The sequence below is a fragment of the Pongo pygmaeus genome, chromosome 14, assembly GCF_028885625.2.
Source record: "Pongo pygmaeus isolate AG05252 chromosome 14, NHGRI_mPonPyg2-v2.0_pri, whole genome shotgun sequence".
Classification (NCBI taxonomy): Eukaryota; Metazoa; Chordata; class Mammalia; order Primates; family Hominidae; genus Pongo; species Pongo pygmaeus.
In genome coordinates this window covers 80,738,373-80,764,839 of record NC_072387.2, presented here as the reverse complement: position 1 = coordinate 80,764,839, position 26,467 = coordinate 80,738,373, and the positions used below count along the sequence as shown (strand labels likewise).

General features: G+C 34.6%; 1 protein-coding gene across 2 annotated transcripts in view; it reads left to right on the top strand.

Moving 5' to 3' along the window:
- Window positions 1-7,952, top strand: part of DACH1 (dachshund family transcription factor 1) — a 429,451-nt gene extending 421,499 nt beyond the window's left edge. The window contains exon 12 of one of the 2 annotated variants that reach the window (XM_054446972.2): window positions 4,908-7,952. In XM_054446972.2, the coding sequence (XP_054302947.2) occupies window positions 4,908-4,945 (38 nt within the window). In that variant the 3' untranslated portion in view covers window positions 4,946-7,952. The remainder of the gene's footprint in view (window positions 1-4,907) is intronic. The other variant, XM_054446973.2, reaches the window with a different exon arrangement.
- The last annotated feature ends 18,515 nt before the right edge of the window (window positions 7,953-26,467 follow it).

The window sequence follows — 26,467 nt, the reverse complement described above, 5'->3', positions numbered from 1 at the left end:
GAGGATCTCTGATGTCTAATAATTATTTAATCATAGAGAACTACCTGAATGTGACAGGTGGGGTCTATTTTATAGCTGACATCTTTAATGCTTGATACATTTGTCCATCTGTTAGGAAAATTAGCCAAAAATTTAATAGGAGACATATTTATTAAAAGTAGAATTACAGCAGATCAGATACTGAGCACATAATATATGTAATTTTTATAAATGTGTTTTATATAGGTACCCATGGTAAAGATGCTTATGAAATACTTATTACTGATATATTTTACAAATCTAAGAGAGTTTTATTTAAAATATTTAGTTTTAGATAAACTTTAAAATTTCTAACATGCTAATAATTTTTGTTACATAGGCATATTAATGAATTTCTTTCTTCAAAAGTTTAATATTTGAGGCCACACTAAAACTTTTAATGCAAACATCATGCTGAAGGCTTCTCATTCTAACACTGGCAGAAAGAGGCAGCTGCCTCTTCCACGGGGCTTATCGTGGGGGAGGCTCACTTTATATGACTTCAAAGTGAGATAAGCGCTACAGAGTAGTAATTCTTAGGGTGATAGTATTGAGGAGTACTTAGTGGAGCTCTTTGTAGAGAAGTTCAATAGGAGGCAGCAGAAGGGGAAGTAGGGAGAGAGGGCATACTTGTATTCTAGGCTTCTTGAAGGAAGAACAGGCCTGAATATTACAACACAATATAGAGTTTGGTGTGCTGTAGAATAGACAGGCCACTAAACGTAGGGGAGAGAAGTAAAAGATAAGATTGAAGAGGAAAAGCAGCACCAACTTAGGTACCACTTTGTAGACCATGGAGAATAATTTGGCTGGTTAATGTAAATATGGGTCTTTTAAACAATTATTCATACTTAATGGATTATTTGTATAAATCCATTTTTTTGCTCCTAGATTCTTTCTACTTAATATACTGTAGATCTCAGAAGATTAGAAAACTGTATTTAATACTTTAGTTGCTTTTCTTCATTGCACAGAGACTTAAGAGTTCCACAGTGAGTACTGAAATGTTACTTTTGAGCAAATTATTACTTTTTATGAAATGTTACTTTTGAGCAAATTATTACTTTTTATAAAGTTTATGAAGGACTTAGGTTAATGAAATTTGAATTCTGGGGAAGTTGACAAGGTCTCAGTTCCCTCTGTTTAATCCTAGGAAATATTGTGTATTTTTTAAAAAATAAGAATGGGAATGATAATCTCAATATAATTGAATACATGCTAGAAATAATGAGACAATTGAAAAGAGAGCTAAGTAGGGATAAATAAATTAAGGGATTAAGAATTAGAAAGCTTTGGCAAAAGTATCAACACTCTATCTTTTTGGATACTTCTCTATTCTCTGTTAGTAGATTTTTAAACAAATCAATGTTGCTTTATGTAGTAGAAATCATTTGAATCAAAATTGTCTTTAGAACAGTCCAATTTTTAGCCAGGTAGTAGTAAATATACGAAAGACAGAAATTTTTGTTCTGTTTATTTTTATAATATTATTAGGTTCATTTACTAAATGAGTAATTGAAACTCCTGCTATGCTGAAACCACAAATAATTATATATTACTCATATAATGTAAGTGAGAAAAACATAGTTTGGTCCCACAGGTGAGCCCAATTAAGCTAAGCAAACAGAAGAAATCAGGCCATATTCCATACAAAAACAATAAATGTTTCACAATATATCAACACGGTACTGCCATATCCTTAATTAGAAATAAATTTTTACCTAAATTATATGGCCTTGATACTAGTATTTGATTAATACCTGATTTAGGAGGTTCCAATCTTTATTTAATACCAAAATGTCTACTGCTGAACTGCAGTAATATTTAGTATCAATCAGAAACGACAGTTAGGGGCCAAAGAGGTAAAATCCTTTTAGACTGCGTATCTACACATATCTACAGAGAGAATTAGACACAGTTTGTGCATGTCTTTACATCGTTGCTCAGAATTAGAGTTCAGTAGGATTAAATACATGTTTTCATTGGTTAATCTTAGGTTATATTTTATATCCAAACATGTATGCTATTTTGAGGGAGCAGACCTTTATTGTGATTATTGTATGTTTCAACTATTAAGAAAAATCCTAGTATATGATTGCTGAACTGAAAAGCTAAGGGCATTTCTTTTTTTATTTGTTCATTTAGTAACTATTATTTTTTAATGGAGATGGGGGGTCTCACCGTGTTGCCCAGGCTGGTCTCGAACTCCTGGGCTCAGGCAGTCCTCCCCACTCAGCCTCCCAAAGTGCTGGCATTACAGGTGTGAGCCACCACTCCCAGTCCTGAAAAGCTAAGGCTATTTAGCGACTTTCAAGTAATCATTATTATTATTCTTAAAGTTGAACTAGATTAATTTTAAGAGAGGCAACTGATATTTGACACAACTTATTAGCATTTAGCCAGTCTGAGGCTAATCTCATGGACATCCCTGCCTCTGGGAGGGAAAATTGTGGATTTGAGATGTTCATTATATAATATGTTTTTATATTTATATTTATAATATTATATATAATTACATATAATAATATATAACCATATATATAATTCAATATCTACTTTGTATAAACCATATGAAATCTATATCTTTTTAAAGACCTATATCTGATTAATGCATTCATTTAACACATATTTACTAAACTTACAGTAGTCCCTCCTTATCTATAGTTTATCTTCCCATAGTCCCAGTTACCCATTGTCAACAATAGTTTGAAAATGTTACAGTATTTTGAGAGACAGAAAGGCTACATTTACATAACTTATATTACAGTATATTGCTATAATTGTTCTATTATTATCCATGTATCTATAATTGCATCGTTATTATCTGTAATTGTTAATCTCTTATTGTGCCTAAGTTATAAATTAAGTTTTATCATAGGTATGTATGTATACAAAAAAACATAGTATACATAACATAGGGTTTGGTACTATCCATGATTTCAGGCCTCCACTGGCAGTCTGGACATATCCCCCGCAGATAAGGGAGGACTACTGTATACTCTGTGCAAAAGGGAGGACTCTGTATACTCAATGAGCAAAACAGAGTTTCATGACATCTTGGAGGTAGTATTTCAACCCTACAAAGGTTTATTAAGATGTTTATTGCAGCATTATTCACAATAGCCAAGATTTGGAAGCAACCTAATTGTCCATCAGCAGATGAATGAATAAAGGAAATGGTGTACACATACACAATGGAGTACTATTCAGCCATAAAAAAATGAGATCCTGTCATTTACAGCAGCATGGATGGAACTGGAGGTCATTATGCTAAGTGAAATAAGCCAAGCACAGAAAGGCAAACTTTGTATGTTCTCACTTTATTTGTGGGAGCTAAAAATTAAAACTATTAAATTTGTGGAGATAGAGTGTAGAATGATGGTTGCCAGAGACTGGGAAGGTTAGTGGGGAGAATGGGGAGGGAGTGGGGATGGTTAATGGGTTCCAAAAAATAGGATGAATGAATAACAATCTAACAGTTGATAGCACAACAAAGAGACTATAGTTAATAGTAATTTGTACATTTTAAAATAACTGAGAGTGGATTGTTTATAACATAGAGGATGAATATTTGAGGTGATAGATACCCCATTTACCCAGATGTGATTATTATGCATGTATGCCTGTATCTAAATATGTAATGTACCCCATAAATATAATATATGCACCTAATATTTACCCACAAGAATTAAAAACATTTTTTAAAAAGGAAGGATTATAAAAAATAGAAAAAAATGAGAGGAATATATAATTTGGGTTTACCAATGTTTCTATGAAGTACAACATGATTTAACATTGCTGATATTAAGTTCCTTGCAACTTACTATATCCACTATAGATTGTATAAAAGTAGTTGTATAAAAGTTGAAGGTGAGGTCCATAAATATTTAGACTATCTTTTTTATTTCCTGAATGTACTATAGGTTATTTATGTTTTCTTATATTTTAATTCTTCCAGTTACCAGACATTTTGCAAACATTTACATGGCAATATGTACTTTTCAAAGCTCGGAATACTTTCCTTTTCTGATTGTTCTCCTTTGTACTGTACGTATTAAAATTTGAATTTCAGACATATATTAGACAAATATATACAAAGTTTAGGCCACACCAGGAAGTGGACAGTTTAGAGGGTATTAAATATTTGAGAAATATGCTTATGTTTGATATTGTTTTATTTTTGGTTTGGATTTTTAATTTCCTATTTCTTATTAGTGCTTCATTCAAATGGATTTATTCGATGTCTCCAAGATTTGATTTCCTTTTCTTTTTCACACAACTGTGTGTTTGCTCATTAGTAAAAGTTGAGTAATATACAGTGTTTACATTTTAATATTTAATTGTTGGATGAATCTCACTTCAAGGGGTAAAGGCTATAGTTCATTGACAGTGATGAAATAACCTAGGTGGCTTTCATATAAATAGCAACGAATGTGCACAATAGTTACATTACATGGTATATTTAACAACACTGCTAAAGAGTAAGATGGGAGTTCAGTCTTTCCTGATGGAGATACACCTGAGTGCATTCAGAGAAAATTTGGTTCTGCAAGCTTGAAGGAAGTAATTGTTATTCAATAGAAATCAACTAACTTTGCATATCAGTAAAATACACACACATACTCTTAGCTATTTTCTGAGTGCTCTGGAACTGATATCAAAATAGCAAATATATATTTATGAGAAGTAGAAATGCTGTATTCTTTTCAGTTGCATAAACTCAGTGTAATTATGAAATTAACTTTGAGAAGAGGTGAAAAATGTTACTTCCTAACCAAGTAAAGATCTAATAAAAACTACAAATTTTATATCAAGTTACATCATTTTTACATGCACATTTGTACCCCAAATGCCATGCCATTAATTAATTTTTTACTGTTCATTTCTAGATGGAAGACTGTATTTGAAAACTACTGTCATGTACTGAATCTTTCCTGTTGAAGAAATCCATGTTGTAGAAAAGAACTTTGCAGTCAGACATTCGTCATGGGAAAGTTCAGAAAAAAATAAAGTCCTTTTAAGGGAACTTCCTGAATTTTGTGTATTAATGTTCTTTAAAAGTTTAAGTATTCTACAAAAAAAAAAGTTTCCTCCACTGATTTTCACCTGTGGTTCATACCAGACACCTGAGAATGTTTGTAAATGTACAAGTATCAAAGTTCTTACTGTTAATTACTGCAACTTGCTGCTGGACAATTGTATACAGAGTTAAAGGCAGGTCTGAATAAGACCTAGCTTTGTTTTTTTCTAATGGAATGAACCATTTTCCTCTTCTGAAAATTCTGTATCTGAGCACATCAAGAGACTCTTGTAGCAGTGGTTACCCAGACTTACAGAATTATGTCCTCCAGAAACCAGCAAGAACACTTGGAACGAACTTGTAGGGGGCATAGAGGATTCTTGAAAAAAAAAAAAAATGCAAGTGATTTTCTGTTACATTCAATTTCAAACTCTCTAATTGTGGGTTTTCTCCTGAAGAATTTTTTTTCACATACTTTCCAAAAGACCAACAAATGGATGTTGACAACAACCCAATGAAATAACATTTTGCATATCTGAAAAGAAGCATTGAATATAAGCCAAAAGCTTTCACTGAAGGTTTTTTTTTTTCTTAAAAATAAAAAAAATATATAACTGTAACATGTTTTCATTCCAAACTGGTAGTGGTATATAGAATTAAAGATAATAATCTTGCTTCTTATTCAAACTGTTGGTCATATGTACAGTATATAAACATAAAACACACAAGGAAGGTATTATGTATGCAGTAGTACACTAGAGTTTAGGAAAATGAAAATTTTAGAAAATATGTTTTGTCACCCTGTTGGTCAGAAAGACGTCTTTCTGGTTTAACGCATGCAGGCATGTAAATATTTGTCTGGAGTCACAGTATTAATGAATGAGATCTTAAGCATCTGGTGACATCAGAACTCTGTGTCAGCCACTTTTATTTGTATATTGAATCCCAGCTAGTGCCCCAAGCTGCACTATTGGGAATGGATTGTGGCTGAACAGCAAATCAAAACACCAGAAATATTTTTATATGTTAATGTCATATTATGTTAATGTTGCTGAAAACAAAACCTAACAAACCTTGATGTACCAGTCCAATACCATGTAGCGCTGAGTGATAAAGTTAAAATGTGCTGTGCTTCCCACCCTTGTCAGAGGGAAGGGTGGCTATGTGTTATTTTCACTGTCTTTTTGAAAGTTACAGTATGTGTTTTCACTTTTGTGCAGATAACTGGAAGTAAAGCGGCAAACATGCTTATTACATGCTAAAGTTACCTTCTCTTTGTTTTTTGCATATCTGGAATTACACCTTTAAAGACTGATATGAATCAGTACGGTCACTATACATTTTATGATTTTTCTGTCATCTTAAAATTGTATGATCGTAACATTATTTATTACCACAAAACAGCAAAATCTTCAATGTCTAAGAAAACTAGCTTAAAATGTTTAAATATAGTTCTGATTGGGTATTAATTACTTGATTAAGAAAAAATTAACATTATAGATACTCTGGCATTACGCTTCTATACCTTTTAGGTCTTCCTTGCAATACTGGAACATAATTCTTTTGTGTAGCTCACTATTAGCCAGCTAAGTTCATTTTTTTAATACCATAAAAAGGTTATATGTACAGTTCCTATCTTAGCTTGCTTACAAAGGGAGCATTATTTTTATTTAAAGTATTGTTAGTAAATGATTTGTAGAAACTTGGTTTTCTAAGCATAGTTCTTCCATAACCACCTTTTGTTGTTTGAGCACAAGAGATTCTTTTCCTAGTTCTATGTGTTTTTTTCCCTATATGCAGTCTTTAAAGGATTACAACACTTAAAATTGAATGGACTTGTGTCAAGCTTTTGCATCATACATTTTTTGAAAGATTTTTTAAAAAGCCTACAACTTACATATGTAGTAGAATCAGCCATTGCTCTGCTCCTGGCATAGAGTCACCTGTTACGTGGATTAAATAGTTTTAAAATACATACTTTGAAGACCTTTGAGAATGCTTTAGTGTTTGATTTGAAATGAAAGGAAATTTTAGCAAGGATTAAAGAAAAAGCTATCAGCTGTATGTTAAGAGAGACTCTTACTAACATGTTGTAAATATTACAGTTCATGAAATGTTATTGTAAGTCTGTAACTTAATTTTTTCCCTATTTTAGTTATACAGGTTGGTTTGGAAATTTGTGTTTTGGCATAAACAAGTAAAATGTGCCCATTTTATGGTTTCCATGCTTTTGTAATCCTAAAAATATTAATGTCTAGTTGTTCTATATTATAACCACATTTGCGCTCTATGCAAGCCCTTGGAACAGAACATACTCATCTTCATGTAGGACCTATGAAAATTGTCTATTTTTATCTATATATTTAAAGTTTTCTAAAAATGATAAAAGGTTATTACGAATTTTGTTGTACAAAATCTGTACAAAAATCTGTTTTTACATCATAATGCAAGAATTGGAAATTTTTCTATGGTAGCCTAGTTATTTGAGCCTGGTTTCAATGTGAGAACCACGTTTACTGTTATTGTATTTAATTTTCTTTTTCTTTTCAACAATCTCCTAATAAAACTGTCTGAAATCTCCCTGTGACTTTATTTACAGTTCGCCTTTATTAAATTTTGTGAAATGCATAGCATTGAAGGAATATTTACTTTCTAATGGGAGGCATCTAAAAACAACACAAGTCAGCTCTTTGCAATGCAAAGGGAACAATGCTCAATGATTTTATTTAACATGCAACTGCTTCTATCTCTAATATGAATTACTGTGGTGAAAAACATCATAAAAGCACACTCTGTAGTTATTGTTTAACAAGCAGATTTTCCATATTTTGTTTCTTGCCAGCTAAGCAAACTGCCCACATATACATGATTTATTTATGTACATTTCTCAGTTTATGAAGCTGTTATTTGTACCTTTTTTCTTTATATTCTTATATTCCCATGATTCTTATTTCACAAAGCTTTGTGCTGAATAATGCAAAGTAGACATGTTGATGGAACAAAATATATTATTCCCATATCTATGAGTGGAGATTTGTAACTCTAACTCGGTGTTTTGCTTTTGATCTCTATCATTGGAAAAAAAATGCCTTTAGAAACTTTGAAATTACAATATCCTTTAATAATATATAAACATTTTAATCAATCAAAAGTGCAGCATTTGAAGAACTATCGAGTTGCTATCTCTGTGAATATTCTAAACATTCCCAAGAGAATGGAAAATGAATTTTTCTGTCTAAAGGTATGATTTTAATGAATTCTTGAAACAGTATATTAAATTATGATTTTTTCCTTAATAAAACCTAAAATGTTTATGTGACCATTACAAGCACATTTTTGTCTTCTGTCATCATATGTTTATGTCAGTAAGACTAGCACTAGAACATCATGCAGTCTCTGGATGTTAGTGAAACTCAGTGATAATTTAGGTTTGCCCCCATGTGTTTCCATTGAGACTAGCAAATTTATAATGTTCACAAAAGCTATTTATTACTAGAGGAGAGTATCTTACAAATATAAGTTATATGGATTCCATTTTTAAAATATGGGAAATAGAGATGTTAATAGAATCAAAAAGCTGTTGTAAATTGCCTTACAAAAATATCTTTTCCTTATGTGCAGGCTTGGTAGTAACAATTATCTTTACTATATGACTTGTATATAAAAGCCAAACTTATCCTCATTTATTCATTTAAGCAAATTCATGAATAAAGCCTCCATTCTACACAAAGCATTGCACTAGACGTTGTAATGACTGAAGTTGAAAGCTTATAATTTTGTTGGAATAAGGAATCTTATTTTCAGGAAAATAAGATTCATTGAGCATTTTTTTTTTTTTGCTCTGTAGTGGAAATAGAACTGGTATTAAAAGGGTATTGCCATAGACACCTTTCCACTAAGTGGTAACAATCTAGTGACCCATTTTATACTTTAACCTTCTAAAGAACAGAGTTGATTTGGGAGTCAAGCAATTGGGTAGGAATTGAGAAAAAGGAAAGATATATTTTCCCCTATGTAAAACATCCTATTAGTTATTTTTTTCATGTTTGCTCATTTATTTCAATCACATAATTCTTACCAATGATCACAAATGTTATTTTAAGGTAAGTAGCCTGTTTAATTACAGACCAAAAAAAAAGTTATCAACAAACAAAAGTTCCTGATATGTGTAGACTATTGCATGTAGATATACAATATTTAATATTTATCCCTCAGCATCAGTATATAGAGTAAGTAATGGCTTAAAAGGATTCAAAGAACACAGAACATAAGTTCCTAAATGCCAACTGAGTGATTTAGGTAATGGGTGACATTTGTAGTAGTAGCATCATTTACATTTAGTGATTAATGAGCTGAAGATTTTGAGCTGAAAAATTTTATCAGTTAGGACTCTTCTCGTGGGATATAATAAAAACAAACTTCTGCAAGATTAAAGAGCAAAGAAAATTTGTTATAAAGACAGAAAGGTACACATGGACCCCAAGACAACAATGCAGTCAGACCCCAGGGACCAGGGACCAAGGGCCTTCTTCTACCTTCACTTTTCTGCTCCTTTCAGTGACTCTGCTTCTTTCTCCTCTCATTGCAGACACACTTCCTTCTCTTGTTCGTCACTTGACTCTCCTATTATTCAACAGCATAAGACCCAGCCCACAGGAATGAACAAATCCTTCTCTCTGTCTTGTCCTAAGTCAGATTCCCAGAGAGTTCTGATTGCCTCGGGTCAGAGCACATGCCAGTAAGGTACCTTGGCAGTACATTAGATGAGTTTAGGGAATTTTAGAAATTATTGTGTCTAATTAAATTTGAATCTCTGGGGTTGAGGCTAGGGCATCAGGATTTTCAAGTTCTTCAGGTGATTCTAGCAAGCAGCTAAGTTTGCAGACCACTGTCTGGGAGAGTGGCAAATATTACATTATAGAAAACAATTAGTGGAGGTCCTGCTGTGGGGCAGAGAAATAGCTGGGGATGAATAAGTGTGCAATGTGAGCTGTGCACTCACACTACTAATGCTAACTAATAGTTCTGTAAAATCAATTAAATATTTTTGAAAAGTAATTTTAGCATTGTGAACTTAATTCTTAATTAAATATGAATTTGCAATAGGAGGAATGCAATGATTTTTTTCTAAATAAAATTATTGATAAATCTGACCCCAGTCCCAACTGTGCATGTAGGTAAAAATTCTATCTCAGTCATTATTGATTCACCTTGCCTCTGAATGTCCTAAACATTCTTCTCAGTTCATCCCATTTGGGGAGAATTCTTGGTTTTTCATGCCTAGGATTAGCATGTGAGAAGCAGCCCCAAGCCCTTCTCAGAGTCTACAGGTTTGCAGAAGCAAAAGTTATGACATAGTCTGGTGTGGTTCTCAATGTAGAAAGGGTAAATATTTAAGACAATTATACTAATGGGGGAGTGTAAAGTCGGGCAAAAGGAGATAATGTTTTTATACATAGCTCACACTGGAAAAATGTCAGTCAATTCAAGTAAACTGTGGTAAATTCTGCAAATATAATGTAGTATCTATAGCAACCACTAAAAATGCTCTATTAATATACACACTCAAAAACACCATAGATTAATCAAAATAGAATTCTATGCTATACTGAGGTTAGCTTGCAGAGAAACAGTATATATTTTTGGGAGTTGATCCAGAGTGTTAAGTTACTTTGCTAGTAGTCTCCAGTTCTCTCGTAGGTATTTTGGTTGCTCTTCCATTAATGCTAATTGTGTGACAAACTTTGTCTACTACATTAGGCAACAGATGACCACAAGTTGGTTGATAAATCTCCATCACCGTGCATTATCCCTATTTTCTGTTTATTGTGTGTAGTCACTTTTGATAATATATTTTAAACTTCTGCTTTAAAAAACAAGGACTTAAATGGTAACTATTTAGCTATTAAAAGTTATTAATTTGGCCGGTCGCAGTGGCTCACGCCTGTAATCCCAGCACTTTGGGAGACTGAGGTGGGTGGATCATGAGGTCAGGAGTTCAAGACCAGCCTGGCCAAGATGGTGAAACCCCATCTCTACTAAAAATACAAAAATTACCCTGGCATTGTGGTGTGCGCCTGTAATCCCAACTACTTGGGAGGCTGAGGCAGAGAATTGCTTGAACCCAGGAGGTAAAGTTTGCAGTGAGACGAGATCACACCACTGCACTCAAGCCTGGGTGACAGAGGGAGACTCCGTCTCAAAAAAAAAAGTTATTAATTTAAAAAACCCCATTGTTAATTTCTACCATGAGTATGGGAGCTGGGAGAAGATTGTCAGCGCTTTTGTTACTAACTCACTTTGTGGAATTTATAAATAAAAGAGAATCACAATGAGTTGGATTTTTCAGCTAAATTCCTTTGGTTATCATGTGCCTGGGTTCATGTATGCTGAATGGTTTATGGCTCCTTCCATTATATATTTTGATGCTTTTTAATGTATGTATGTTTTACCTATGTCCCCCCCACCCCCCACCACCACCGCATATGGCTACAGGAAGACAATAGGTCCATATCAGAGCCAAAATAATAAGTAATAATAGTGGTCAAGAGATCTTGGGAAATGAAGGTCTCTGCAGTATAGAACAAGGCAGGGCAAGACCAGAGAAAATGATCAAAGAACAAACAGGTAAATGGTGTAACAGCACAGTGTATTTTTAGGGGTGAAAGAGGAGAAAGGTGGAGAGAAATTTTTTTTCCCCCTGAGACAGGGTCTCACTCTGTCACCTAGGCTGGAGTGCAGTGGTGCCATCAGGACACAGTGTGGCCTTGACCTCCCTAACTCAGGTAATCCTTCCACCTCAGCCTCCAGAGTAGCTGGGACTACAGGCCCACATCACCACTCCTGGCTAATTTTTGTAATTTTGTAGAGACAGGGTTTCTCTAAGTTGCCCAGGCTCATCTGGAACTTCTGAGCTCAAGAAATCTGCCTGCCTCACCCTCCCAGAGCATTGGGATTACAAGTGTGAGCCACCACACTCAGCCAAAAATTCTTAATTGACTAACAGAAGTGATAACTTAACATTTAGATGTTATAGGTATTAAAAGCTGACTGTGATTTGGGGGACACCCCCCATTCCTGGGGAATCTTTCACCTGCAGTTGCCTGAAGAAGCCAGATGCACTTCCATTTTGATGGGTCACCTAGCACTCCTCTTTTATCTGCTGAGCTTTCACTATTAGGCCTAGCTATCTTCTGTTCATTCTTGAATCTGTGCCACATGCATCCACAGTAAATACTCTAGCATTATTACTTTGATAGACGCTGGGAATGTTGAAGCACTCCCCATAATGCAGAAAATGCTCTGACTACTTTTGTCAGAGCAAGAAACCAGACACACAGATTGCTACATTAAAAATTCAAGCATTAAACAGACACTTGTCCTCTGTGTCCACCATCCTGTAGGGGACAAATTGGGTTCTTTAAGTGGTCCCATTGAGATCTCTTCTCTAGACTTCAGATGAAAGACAGTTATTTTTCTCATCCTCTAGGTGTTTGAAGGAACTTGAACCCAAAGAGACCCTCAGCCCTCATCAACAATCATCTTATTACCTCTGATTCTTTATCCTACCTCTTAAATTTGTTTTACAATCTGGAGGGGGTGGAAAATAAAGGACACAATATTAGTTTCTAAATATCTATTTGCAAATTCTGATGATGATCTTGCATCTTGCCTTGGGATGTGGTATCAATTTTATTTATTTATTCATTTAAAAATATTTGTAAATGTTTTGAGATAATTGTATATTATAGGCAGTTATAGAAAATAACACAGAGACATCCCATGTATTCTTCCCTCATTTACCCTCCAGGTGAACTATTGCATAAAAAAAGTACAGTATCGCAATTGGGAAATTCACATTGATATCATCTACCAACAAGATATCACCTGTTTTACGTCCACTCATTTGTGTGTATATGTGTGTTTAGTTACATATTTTATCAAGTTCATAGATTCAGGTGACCATCACCACAGTCAAGATACAGAACAGTTCCATCACAAGGATTCCCACTATTATGTTTTTACTGCTACAGCCATCAACTTCTCTCCCTATTTCCCTGAACACTGGCAAATGCCTGATCTGTTTTCCATCTCTGTAATTCATCTTCATAAGAATGTTGTCTACAAGGAGTCATACAGTCGGACACCTTTTGAGATTGACTTTCTTTTACACAGTGCAATGCTCTTAAGATCCATACAAGTTATTGACTTCTCGGTAGTTCATTCCTTTTTATTTCTGAGTATTATTCCGTGGTATGGATGAACCACATTTTGTTTAACCATTTATCTTTTGAAGGACAAGTGGATTGTTTTCAGTTTGTGATTTTTATGAATAAAGCTCTATGTGGCCGGACGCGGAGGCTCACGCCTGTAATCCCAGCAGTTTGGTGGGCCGAGGCGGATGGATCACGAGGTCAGGAGATCGAGACCATCCTGGCTAACACGGTGAAACCCCGTCTCTACTAAAAAATACAAAAAAATTAGTTGGGCGTGTTGGCGGGCGCCTGTAATCCCAGCTATTGAGGAGGCTGAGGCAGGAGAATGGCGTGAACCCGGGAGGCGGAGCTTGCGGTGAGCCGAGATTGCGCCACTGCGCTCCAGCCTGGGCCACAGGGTAGGACTCCGTCAAAAAAATAAAAAAATAAAAAAGCTCTATGTATATTTATGTACACTTTTTTGGTATCAGTTTTTATTTCTTCACTCCCAAGAATTTAATTGCTGTGTCATATGGTGATTGCATGTTTAGTTTTGTGAGAAACCATCATATTCTTTTCCAGAGGGGCTGTGCTGTTTCACCTTCCCATCAACAACGTATGAGTAACCTAGGTGAGGCAGAAGCTGAGGTCTTCTCTCTGCCCATTGACACAGGGCACGGGAGGGAAAGAAGCTCACACCACCTCTTTCTGCTTACTTGATGCAAGGTGAATACCCCCACTGTGCCCTAATGACATGACTGGGGTGAGTGATGAATCGAAGTGGTAGCTAGCCCTGCCTTGCCCTGCCTCATTAAGTTTCATTGCTACCAGCAGGTGGGGGTGGAGGCTCAGCTAGCCCCAGCCAGCAGAGGGAAGGAAGATTAGCTCCCATCTGGTTGTTAACAGTGGGATCAGCGCCTACCTCCTGCTTATACAGATGGGGAAGTGGTGTTGAGGGTGGTGGCATTGGGTGGAAGATCAGCTTTTCACTTGCCACACTAAATGTGGAGTGTACTTGGCTGTGGGGAGTGACTTCCATTGGTGCTTGGCTGTAGTTGGTTGCGTATGGCCAAAGAGGTTGTTTGTTTTGTTCGCCCACCATTTAACTGGTCCTTGGGGTAAGGAAAAAGACTGACCTTAGAGAATTTTATGTTTGGGTCTCTTTGCAGCTCTCGCTTGGAGACTTCTGCAGGGCTGTGAGATACATGGGAGGCAATAAGGAAACCCAGGGAAGTCACTTCGGTATCATTCTTAAGGCTCGAGGCCCCTAGGCAGTCTGCATTCTTTCCACCTTTCAGAGACCCTCTCTACGCTTGTTTGTTGTCTTTTTGTTCAGAGTCCTTAGTTGTAAAAAAGTATCTGGGAGGAACAGTGCTATTCTCTTGGCCAAAACCAGAAAAAGAAGTGACTTCCCAGGTTTTTGTTTTTGTTTTCCAATCTCAGTTAATTTTGTTTTGTTTTGTTTTAGTCTCGTCACATTGGAAGGGCAGAACTTTAACAAATGAGATCATATGGCATTATTACTTGCTAAGATAAATATTTAAAGCAATCATGACCAGAAACCAACATAGAATCTGCAAGATATCAAAATGTTTGTTATTTTAAAATATGCATTTATGTGATAGTACTATTTTGCAAAGTAGGTTGGGCATGATCTTGTAGTTAATGCGCGGGCATGTTTTATCATGAATTATTTCAAAGCCATAGAAAATGTGAAAGACTCACACCCTTTATCTAAGATCACTAATTGTTAATATTTTGCCCCATTTGCTTTCTTTCCCCTCTCTCTCAGAATGTGTAAGCAGCTGTGAATTATTTTTAAAAATATATTTGATATATTATTTCACATTATTTTTTATATTAAAATTACCCAAATTTGGCCAGCAGGAACTCCCTCAAGCTGGCTCCTGTGTCCTTTCTATGGGTCTCCATTAATTGTTGAGTATTTGCTTGCTTGGAGCTCAAGAAAAATGTTCCAGCCTTAGCTAGTACTTTTTTAACTGCTTGAGACCTTAAAAACCACTATTTCGGCCAGGCACTATGACTCACACCTGTAATCACAGCACTTTGGGAGGCCAAGGTGGGCAGACAGCTTGAGTCTAGGAGTTCCCGACCAGCCTGGGCAACATGGCAAAACCCCATCTCTACAAAAAATACAAAAATTACCCCAGTATGGCATGGCAACAAGACCGTGGTCCCAGTTACTCAGAAGGCTGAGGTGAGAGGATCTCTTGAGCCCAGGCAGCGGAGGCTGCATTGAGCAGAGATCATGCCACTGCACTCCAGCCTGGGTCACAAAGTGAGACCCTGTCACAAAACAAACAAACAAACAACAACAAAAAAAAACCCCAGCTATTTCTTTAAAGAGTCTTAATTGTGAAACTTCAGCAGAAAGTAAGACTGATATATTTTCATATTACATATAGTTAAATATAGTTGATTTAAAAAATTCACACTGAAGATCTGTTTCTAGAGGATTCAGTAAGTTTATATTTATTTCTACCATTGTAATTATTTTTATTTATTCTAGTTTTCTGGGGTTTCTTTTTATTTATTCATTTTTTAAAGGCTGTGATTCCTCATTCGGTTTATTCTTCCCATAACAGCTTGGAAATCATACACCCTATTTTCACACTCTATTTCTATTTTGTTAGTAGTTATTCTTGAGTTTTTAAGTAGTTTACTTAATGTAGCAAAGGGTACAATATTTCCATACATTTATTTTTTTCAAAAAAATACCAGGCCCCTGAAATGTCTTCATTCCGTTTCCTCTCCTGATGTTTTAGATGCTCTTTTATTTCTAATTTTTGTTTTTTCCTACAAGAACTTACTGTTGCTAGTGGTTGGTCATTTTGTGTTTATATTATTATTCTTTAAATTCCTTTTTGTATCTCTGACTTCCTGAGTCATTTGTTTGTTTGTTTGTTTCTGAAGATTATGTTCAAAAGTTTCTTTCCTTAATGGAGTTGTATAAGATTCTTTACTTTTTGGTAGTCTTAAAACAGCTTTATTTTTCTCCTCTTCTTGGACAAAAAATAATTTTGCTTAATGTTCAATTGGATTTTGCCAGTAATTTTCTCTTAACAATTTATATGTTCTTCTTGCTGGCTTCTGGCACCAACTGGTATTATGAAAGTGTAGTTTAAATATTGTTATTTGTAGGCAATTTGTCATTTCTCTCTGGATTCTTTTAACAACTTTTATTTGTCTTTGGTGTTTTGCAGTCTGAAAATAATTTGTATAGGTGTGGACTTACTTTTATTTATTATATTTGGAAACCACTGGGCTTCCCAAATAGTTGAAGAGATATTTTTCTTTAATTTAGAATATTCTAAGACATTATGTCCTCAAATGATGCCTGTGTCTATTTTTCATAATGTTTACAACTTTCTGGAATTCCAATGTAATTCTGTGTGAGACATTTCTACTTTAACTTCCAAGTTTCTTAACCTTCATTCATATATACTACTTCTTTATCTGTACCTTATTCTATGTAATTTTTCTGATTTCTCTTTCAATCTACTAAATATCTCTTCAGATGTATATAGTTTGCCATTTAATGCTGCAGAGAATACTCAATATTATTACGTTTTCATTTTTTAGAAGTCTACTTGGATTTTTTAGACCTTCTAAGTTGCTCTTAATAGGTTTTCTTTATCCATGTGTTTGGTTCTTTCTTTTATTTCTTTATATATTATTTACATTATTTACCTATAGTTGCATACTTCCATATCTATCTATTTATTGATCAATAAAGACATATTTGTTTCTGAGAATTCCAATATTTTGTGTTATTGAGGTCTGATTCTGTATTCATTATTTCTATGATCCCCTCTAATCTCTTATTTCTTAATAATATAAAAATTTTGATTTTGTAGAGTTAGATAGAAGGAATAAATTCTAATGTTTGATAGCAGAGTAGGGTGACTATAGTTAATAAAAAAGTATTATGTATTTCAAAGTAGCTAGAAGAGAGGACTTGAAATGTACCCAAAATATAGAAATCATAAATGCTCAAGGTGAGGAATATCCTAAACACCTTGACTTTATTACTACTCATTCTAAGCATGTAAAACATTATATGTACTCCATAAGTATGTACAAATATTACGTATCAAACAATTTTAAATGCTGATTTTGAACTCATGTTCATTGGAACTTTATCTATGGGAATTCTTGAAAATCTTGTTTGAGACTCTAATGCTCCATGGAGAAACTTTATTTGCTTCTGCTAGATACCAGGGGCTCTTTTAACTAAAATCTAAATTTAAATTAACGTTAAATTCTTTTAGTTCATGGAGATAATGCAAGTTTGAGGGTAAGTTTGTTGTCCTAAATCTTCAAATGAGATTCCTTTCTTCTTTACCCAGAGTTACAGCTCATATATATTTTTTTTCTGACATCTGCCTTTAAGAGATGGATTTTTACCACTTTAAGTTTTTAACTTAGAGTATAGACTTTCTGATTCCTGGGTTTATATGAAATTCTCCACTCAGAATTTATTTCCCATATGCCATAATCATGACCTTTGAAACTGAAATTCCAAGTTACCCATGGATCTATAGATGGCTCAGAGACAGATATACTTTATATCCTTCCTGTTTATCAGACTTTCTTTTTTAATTTTTAAAGAAAAGAACCTTTCGTGGAACCTATGCTTAGTCATCTGACCACTTTTAAACATTCTTATTTTGCTCTCTTATGTTCCTGTCACATTCAACTTGCTTGGCTGATACTGAAACTTTGAAACTTTGAAATTTTCTGCCCCAAATTTATATTTTTTTCCATTAAGACTTTTATTTATAATGCTGGAAATTCTACTCCCTGTACAACATGGCTAGGCATTCGTTTCTGTCCCAACTTTGTCTTGTTAGCTCTTTTTAAACCTTAATTTTGGATCAAATCTGGTGCCAATTTCTCAGGTAGCATTTCTTAACAATTCTTTCTATCTAACTTAGTCAACAAAGGCCACAACATTTCTTGGCTCTCTCACAAGGCAAGTGACTACATGATTACATCTAAAAAATTGATTATAATGCTTTTTCTCTGATTTTTTTATAATATATGTCTTCAAGGAAACAAATTCTGTCCACCTTTGTTATATTTGTTGTACGTCAAGCTTTGTGAATGATGTCTTGTATTTGATTAACAAATGTTTGCTAAAATAATTGTGAAATTATAAACTAACTGGCCCTAAAAATGTTCTATCATTCAATATAATCCTGTATTTTATAGAGGAAAATGTTTTTAAGACCATTGGGCATTCAATGGTCTGAACTAATGGTTTATAAAAGTCAAGGCACTTTCACTAACTGTTGACAGAAATCTCACATCAGAAATCTCACATCAAATTTTCTTAAGCTAAAAAAGGAAGCATCTCTCAAATTCAGGGTTTTGGTAGCATCTTTTATAGTTCAAATTGGGGCCTTAATAAAATAATCAAGATACTTAAAACAAAGTTATCCAGTGACCATTTCTGTTTTCCACCACTTTCAAGATTCATACAAAAGTACAGTTCCTTTTAGCAATGATGCTATTGTATGTACCTAGATTCTATTTAGGTAGAAAAACAGAATATTTCTTCACCAACAGCGTGGCCAAAATAGCTATTTTTTTAACCAAATAAACACCATCTCTTTTCTTTGTGTAATGATGTTGTGGATAAGTTTTTCCAGGTCTATAGCTTCTAAGTAAGAGCATGTGACTGAATTTTGGTCAGTGGATTTAAGATAGAGTTAATGTGTGTCACTTGTAGGCCTGGCCCATTGAAACTTTCCACATATTCTTTGTATTCTCTTTTCTCGCATGGATGCTGCCATCAGAGCTACATTAGAAAACACATTTGATGACAAAATGGCTTGCACTTGCCCATTTCCTTAAATGCGTGTGTGAAATATAGTCCTCCTCCCTGCCCTTCCACTTTCCACCTGTTTATTTGGGTAAGAAGTTATTTCTATTTACTTAAAGAAAAGCACTGTGGCCGGGCGCAGTGGCTCATGCCTGTCATCCCAGTACTTTGGGAGGCTGGGGCGGGCAGATCACCTGAGGTCGGAAGTTCAAGACCAGCCTGACCAACATTAAGAAACCCCATCTCTACTAAAAATACAAAATTAGCAGGACATGATGGCACATGCCTGCAATCCCAGCTACTCGGGAGGCTGAGGAGGGAGAATTGCTTGAACCCAGGAGGCAGAGGTTGCAGTGAGCCAGTGAGCCGAGATCGCCCCACTGCACTCCAGCCTGGGTGACAGAACAACACTCCTTCTCAAACAAAAAAACAAAAAAAAAAAGAATTTTTAGAACAATTAATATTATTATGAAAACGAAATAGTTATTTGTTTGGCTTTTATTATTTAAATCTGTTCCTGTGTCTGTGCTTGAGTCTCATAGCTCTAGAGTTAGAAGAGAATTAAATCTATTAAAATCACTTTACATAAGAATGGGAGAGGATGAATTATTTACTGTGGACATATTGCAGTATTTTTACCAAAAAAAAGTGAAATGCCAGATTGTCGCCACTCAATATCCAGTGTGATTGTTTATGAGAGGTGCATCAAATAAGTAATATTTTAACTTTATTTTTTAAATTTATATTTTTCATGACTAATTGACACATACTATCTCATTTGACCATATGCCCTTGTGAATTGTACAATATAGGCCATCTTATTCACATTTCATAGTTGTAGGCATGAAGTTGAATAAAGTTTAAGAAATTTCTGTTTACTAAGTGTTTCTGAATTTAAATGCAAGCAAATTTTTAATTCATTTGAGGTTATATGTGACTGCAATAAAATGAGTGAAACTACATAAGAAATGCATGAAATCTCTATTTGCTGACTCCCCTTTCTGTGGACTTCCTGTCCCCTCTATATTCTTGCATACAGAATTCAGATAACTAGTGAGGTTGAAAAAGTAAGCAAAAGACAAAGACAGAGATGAAGAAGATGAAGAAAAGATGAAAAACATAATGCAAGAGTGACATTTGCAAGATGGTAGAGTGGGAGAACTCAGCCTTTGTCCTCCCACAAAAAACAATTTGGCATTTATTCACAAATGAAAAAGTAATCTCTGGGTGATCTCAAGAGTTAAGAAGTTATAACAACAAAGTGGAGCAAAAAGATGGGGAATAACCACACAAAATGTAGGAAGAACAGTTTCCTTCAGCCTGTATCATTTTATTCCCTAGGCAGGCACAGCTTAGTATCAAGAGGGAACACTGCTTTTTGAGTACCCCTAGTGGGGAGAAGAAGAACACAGTGAGCATTCAGCTTCCCAGCCTTTCAGGGCACTGCCTGAGGACACACTTCAGTTTCACCTCATCCAGATCACTGGGAGATAGTCATTGCTGAGACATCTGGAGACAACTAGGAACAAAGAAGGATAGGGCTCTCATTATCAGCCATGGGGCAAGTACTATCACTGTCCACACTGGCTTGCTTTCCTTTGCTGCTGAGGAACTTAATAGCCATTACTTCTGCCATAGACCCTCTGGAGAAGGAGACACCAGCACATCCTCCTGGAGGAGGAGCCACTGCTGCACCACCCTGAGACTCTCTGTAACTATATACAACTGGATGGTTGTCCCATGTGTGCCCATGCCCCAGATACCAGCTCCACAGTCGCTCCATAAACACTTGTGCTTCAAACACCTGCACCACTACCACATACTTGCTCTTTAAACACTAGTGACAGTGCTGCAGCAAGTGCACCCATGTCCTAGACCCAGGGGCCTCAGATGTGTCCGTGTTCCAGACCATGGCTTCATGGCAGCTTCATGTGTGCTCATGCATTAGACACCCATCCCACACTACCACAAATGTATTTGTGTGCCAGGTCTCATGCCAAGAAGGATTCCCATTGGCCTTGGCCTCCCCTAGTCAAGGAAAAAGACGACAAGAAGACCCTAGCAGACATTGCCACCAATATGGACACCTGAAGCCTTGACCACCAAGGGCCCCTGCAGTTTTCACCAATTAACCTCAGCTAATGAAACTGCACAGAGATTATGCCACTGCATCCTCCCTAGAGCCATAGCTGCTACACCCTTCCCAGATGGTATCCTCAAGCCTACCTGTAATTGAAGATCTTTCTCCATTGAAATCAGTCTGCAAAGTCTGGGAGAGGTTACTGTCTCCTCAAATACATGGACATTAACACAAGGCTATAAGAAATACAAAATATCAAGGAACATGACACCACCAATGGAATGTGATCATTTTTTAGTAATCTATTGCAAGGAAATTGAGATATGCCTAATTAGGAAAAATAATTATCATAAAGAAACTAAGCCACAAGAGAACATAGATAGACAACTAAACAAAATCAGGAAAGAAGAAAAATCCCCAAAGGACGCAAATAAGTTCAACAACCATAAAAAAGCAAAATAGAAGGAAATTCTAGAGATGAAGAATACAATGACTGAAATAAAAAGTTCAAGAGAGAGCTCCAAAAGCAGACTTGATCAAGCAGTAAAATCAGTTAATTCAAAAACAGATTATTTTAAATCTCACTGGTTAAGGTAAACATATAAACATAATACAGATTACTGTAACAATGTGATGGTGTTGTATAACTGACTCCAACGATTCCAAATCCCAATATAATTAAAGTTAAAAGATAAAAATCTGTTAATGAATATATAATATTAAAAGAAGTCACATTCTGATTACAAGAACAAAAATGGAGGTTAGTAAAACTATAGCATTTTGTGTGTGATTAAAATTAAGTTATCAATTTAAAATAGAAGGCTATTTATTTATGTATTATTTATTTTACTTTAAGTTCTGGGATACAAGTACAGAATATGTAGGTTTGTTACATAGGTATATGTGTGCCATGGTGGTTTGCTGTACCTATCAACCCATCAACTAGGTTTTAAGCCCCACATGCATTAGCTATTTGTTGTAATGTTCTCCCTCCCTTCACCCCTCCACCCCCTAACTTGTCCCCGTGTGTGTTGTTACCCTCCCTGTGTCCATGTATTCTCATTGTTCACCTCCCACTTATGGTGAGAATATGTGGTGTTTGGTTTTCTGTTCCTGTGCTAGTTTGCTGAGGATGATGGCTTCCAGCTTCATCCATGCCCCTGCAGAGGACAAAATCTCATTCCTTTTTTATGGCTGCATAGTATTCCATAGAGTATGTATACCACATTTTCTTTATCCAGTCTATCATTGATGGGCATTTGGGTTGGTTCCATGTCTTTGCTATTGTAAATAGTGCTGCCATAATGATATGTGTGCATCTGTCTTTATAGTAGAATAATTTCTATTCCTTTGTGTATATACCTAATAATGGGGTTGCTGGGTCAAGTTGTATTTCTTGTTCTAGATCCTTGAGGAGTCACAACACTGTCTTCCACAATGGATGAACTAATTTACATTCCCACCAACAGTGTAAAAGCGTTACTATTTCTCCACAGCCTCACCAGAATCTATTGTTTTTTCACTTTTTAAAAATCACTATAAAATAGAAGGTTCTAATTACAAAATATTTTATGCAAGCCTTCATCTAACCACAAAGAAAAAAAAAACCCTCTAATATATAGACAAAAGATGCAGAAGAAAGAATCAAAGCAAATCACTCCCTCTAAATAAAATAAAATACAATAAAAAATAGCAAGAGAGGAAAGAGGGATGAAACAACTACAAATAGACAAAAAAAAACCACTGATAACAATCTAGCTGATGAATAAATTAAGAAAATAATCTCATTTAGAATAACATAAAAAAGTATTCAGGAATAAATTTAACCAAGGAAGTAAAATATCTGTACACTGAACACTATAAAATTTTGATGAAAGAAATTAAAAAATATAAATAAATAAAAAGATATACTATATTTATGGATTGGAATAATTAATATTGTTAAAATGTCTGTGCTACCCAAAGTGATATACAGATTCAATGCAATTATCTTAGTCTATGCTGCTATAACAAAGTATCTGAAATTGGGTAGTTCATAAAGAACAGAAATGTCTTTCTTACAGTACTAGAGACTGGGAGTTCAAGACCAAGGTGGCAGTAGATTTCATATCTGGTGCAGGCTGTTCTCTGCTTCCAAGATAGCACTTTCTTGCTATTTCTTGCTGTGTCCTCACGTGTCAGAAGTGGGCAAAAAGTGAAAATTTGTTCTCACATTTCAGAAGAGATGAAAGAGACAGGGAGCTTTTTAACCTTCTTTTATAAAAGCATTACTCCCATTCATGAAAGTGGGGTTCTCATGACTTAATCACTTCCCAAAGGCCTTATCTTTCAGTATCACTACAAGAGGAATTAAGTTTTAACATGAATTTTGAAGGGACACAAACATTCAAGCCATAAAACAATCCTTACCTAATTTTCAATGGCCTTGTATATAAATTTAAAAAAATTATGAAATTAGTATGAAACTACAAAACACCTTGAATAATAAGTTCAATTTTGAGATAGAAAAACAAAGACATCATACTTCCTAATTTCAAATTATATTACAAATCTATAAAAATCAAAACAGTATGGTATAGGTATAAAAATAGGCAACAATAGAACAAAATAAAGAGCCCAGAAATAAACTTGAGCAAATAAGGCCAACTAATTTTCAACAAGCCTGCCAAAAAGACAAAATGTGAAAAGATACTTTCTTCAATAAATTGAAGAAAATTTACTGGGAAAACTGGATATACACATGCAAAAGAATGAAACTGGACCCTTATCTTACACCACAAATAAAAACAAACTGAAAATGAACTAAAGGTCTAAACATAAAATCTGAAACTGTAAAACTCCTAGAAAAAAAAAACATAGAGGAAAAGCTCTTTGACATAGTCCTCAGTAACGATTTTGGCGGCTTTATGTCAAAAGCTCGGAAAACAAAAACAAAAATTAACATGTTGAACTATGCCAAACTAATAAGGTTTGCACAGCCAGGAAATAACCAATAGAATGAAAAAGCAGGATATGAATTGAAAGAAATGCTTTGCAAACCATATATTTGATGAGGTGTTAATATTTTATACATACAAATCACTAAAACTCAATAGCAAAAAAAAGATTAGCCTAATTAAAAAATAGGAAAAGTACCTGACTAGATTTTTTTTTTCAAAGAAAAAATAAAAATGGCAAGCAGGCACATGAAATATATAATGGTTTCAGTATTACTGGGGAATCATCATCATTAGGGAAATGCAAATCAAAACTACAATTAGACATGTGTCACATCTGTTAGGATATCCATTATCCAAAAGACAGGAGATAATAAGAGTTGGTGAGGATATGAAGAAATTAGAACCCTTGTTCACAATTGGGAAAAATGTAAAATGGCATAGATGCTATTGAAAGCAGTATGATGGGGTTGCCTAAAAAAATAAAAATAGTATCACTGTATGATGCAGCAATCCCATTTATGAGTATATCTCCAAGGATATGAAATCAATACATCAAAGTGGTGAAATAAACAGTCTCATGTTTATTTCAGCATTATTTACAATAGGCAAGATAAGAAAATAACCTAAATGTTTATTGGTGAGTGAATGGATAAAAACACTGTAGTAAAAATATTCAGTGGAATATTATTCAGCCTTGAAAATGAAGAAAATACTGAATCTCAAGGAACTTATACCAAGTGAAATAAGCTAGGCACAGAAAGACAAATATTGCATGATCTCACCTATATGTGGAATCAAAAAATATTGAACATATAGAAATATAGAGTAGAATGGTGTTTACCAGGGGATAGGGAATAGGATCTGGGATCATGAGGTAAACAGTTTCAGTTATTCAGGATAAATGACTTTTGAAGATCTAATGTAAAACAGTGTGACTATAGTAAACAATATCATATACTTGAAATTTGCTAAGAAAGTACATCTTAAGTGTTCTTAAAATTGTGTATATTTAAGGTTTACACTTAATGATTTGATATATACATACATTGTGAAATATTCATCACAATTATGCTAATGAACTTATCCATCACCTCACATAGCTATCTTTTGTTTTGTTGTTTTGAGAACACTTAAGATGTACTTCCTCAACTTTTTCTTTTTTTTCTCATCTTTGCCTGGAATATTCTCCAAAATAAACCATATGCTTGGCCATAAGGCAAGTCTTGATACATTAAAAAAAGTCTACATCACATCAAGTATCTTCTTGGATGACAGTAAAATAATATTATAAATCAATACCCAAGGTAATTCTCAAAATTATAAACATACATGGAAACTAAACAATGTGATCCTGAGTAGTGTTTTGGTCAGTGAGAAAATTACAGCAATAATGAACAAAATTTTTTGAGAGAAATAAAAATAGAGACATAAGATGCCAAACCCTCTGGAATACAACAAAAACAGTTTTAAGTGTCAAATTTATAGCATTAGATGTTTACACAAAAAGAAATATCTCAAATTAACAACTTATTGTCGCACCTCAAGGAACTAAAACAAGAAATCAAACCCAAAGCTAGCAGATAAAAATAAACAACAGCTGAGATCACACCACTGCACTCCAGCCTGGTGACAGAGTGAGGCTCTGTCTCAAAAATAAATAATAAATAAGTAAAAACCAGAACAGAAATAAATAATATTGAGACCAAAAAATTAAAAAGGATCAACAAATGAAGTTTGTTCTTCAAAAAAGGTAAATTTGATAGACTGCTAGCAATACTTACTAAGACAAAAAAGAGAATATTCAAATAAACACTATCAGAAATTATAAAGGTGACATTACAACAGATAACACAAAAATTCAAGAAACCATCAAAGACTACTATGAGCATCTATTCATGCAAAAAAAGAAAACCTAGAGGAAATGGACATTTTCCTGGAAACATAAAACACGATTTAAGCTAGGCAGAAATAGAAATCCTGAAGAGACAAATATGAGTAATTAAATTAAATAAGTAATAAAAAGTCTTCCAACATGCAAGCTCAGGACCAGAAGGATTCACAAACGAATTTCACCAGATGTATAAAGATAAGCTAGTACCAATCTCACTGACACTATTCCTAATAATTTAGGAGAAGAAATGCCTCCTTAATTAATTCTATAAAACCAGTATCACCCTGTGTATTAGTTCATTTTCATACTGCTATGAAGAAATACCTGAGACTGGTTAATGTATAAAGAAAAGGAGGTTTAATGGACTCACAGTTTCACATGGCTGGGGAGGCCGCACAATCATGGTGGAAGGCAAACGAGGAGAAAAGGCACTTCTTACATGGCAGCAGTCAAGAGAGTATGTGCAGGGCACCTGC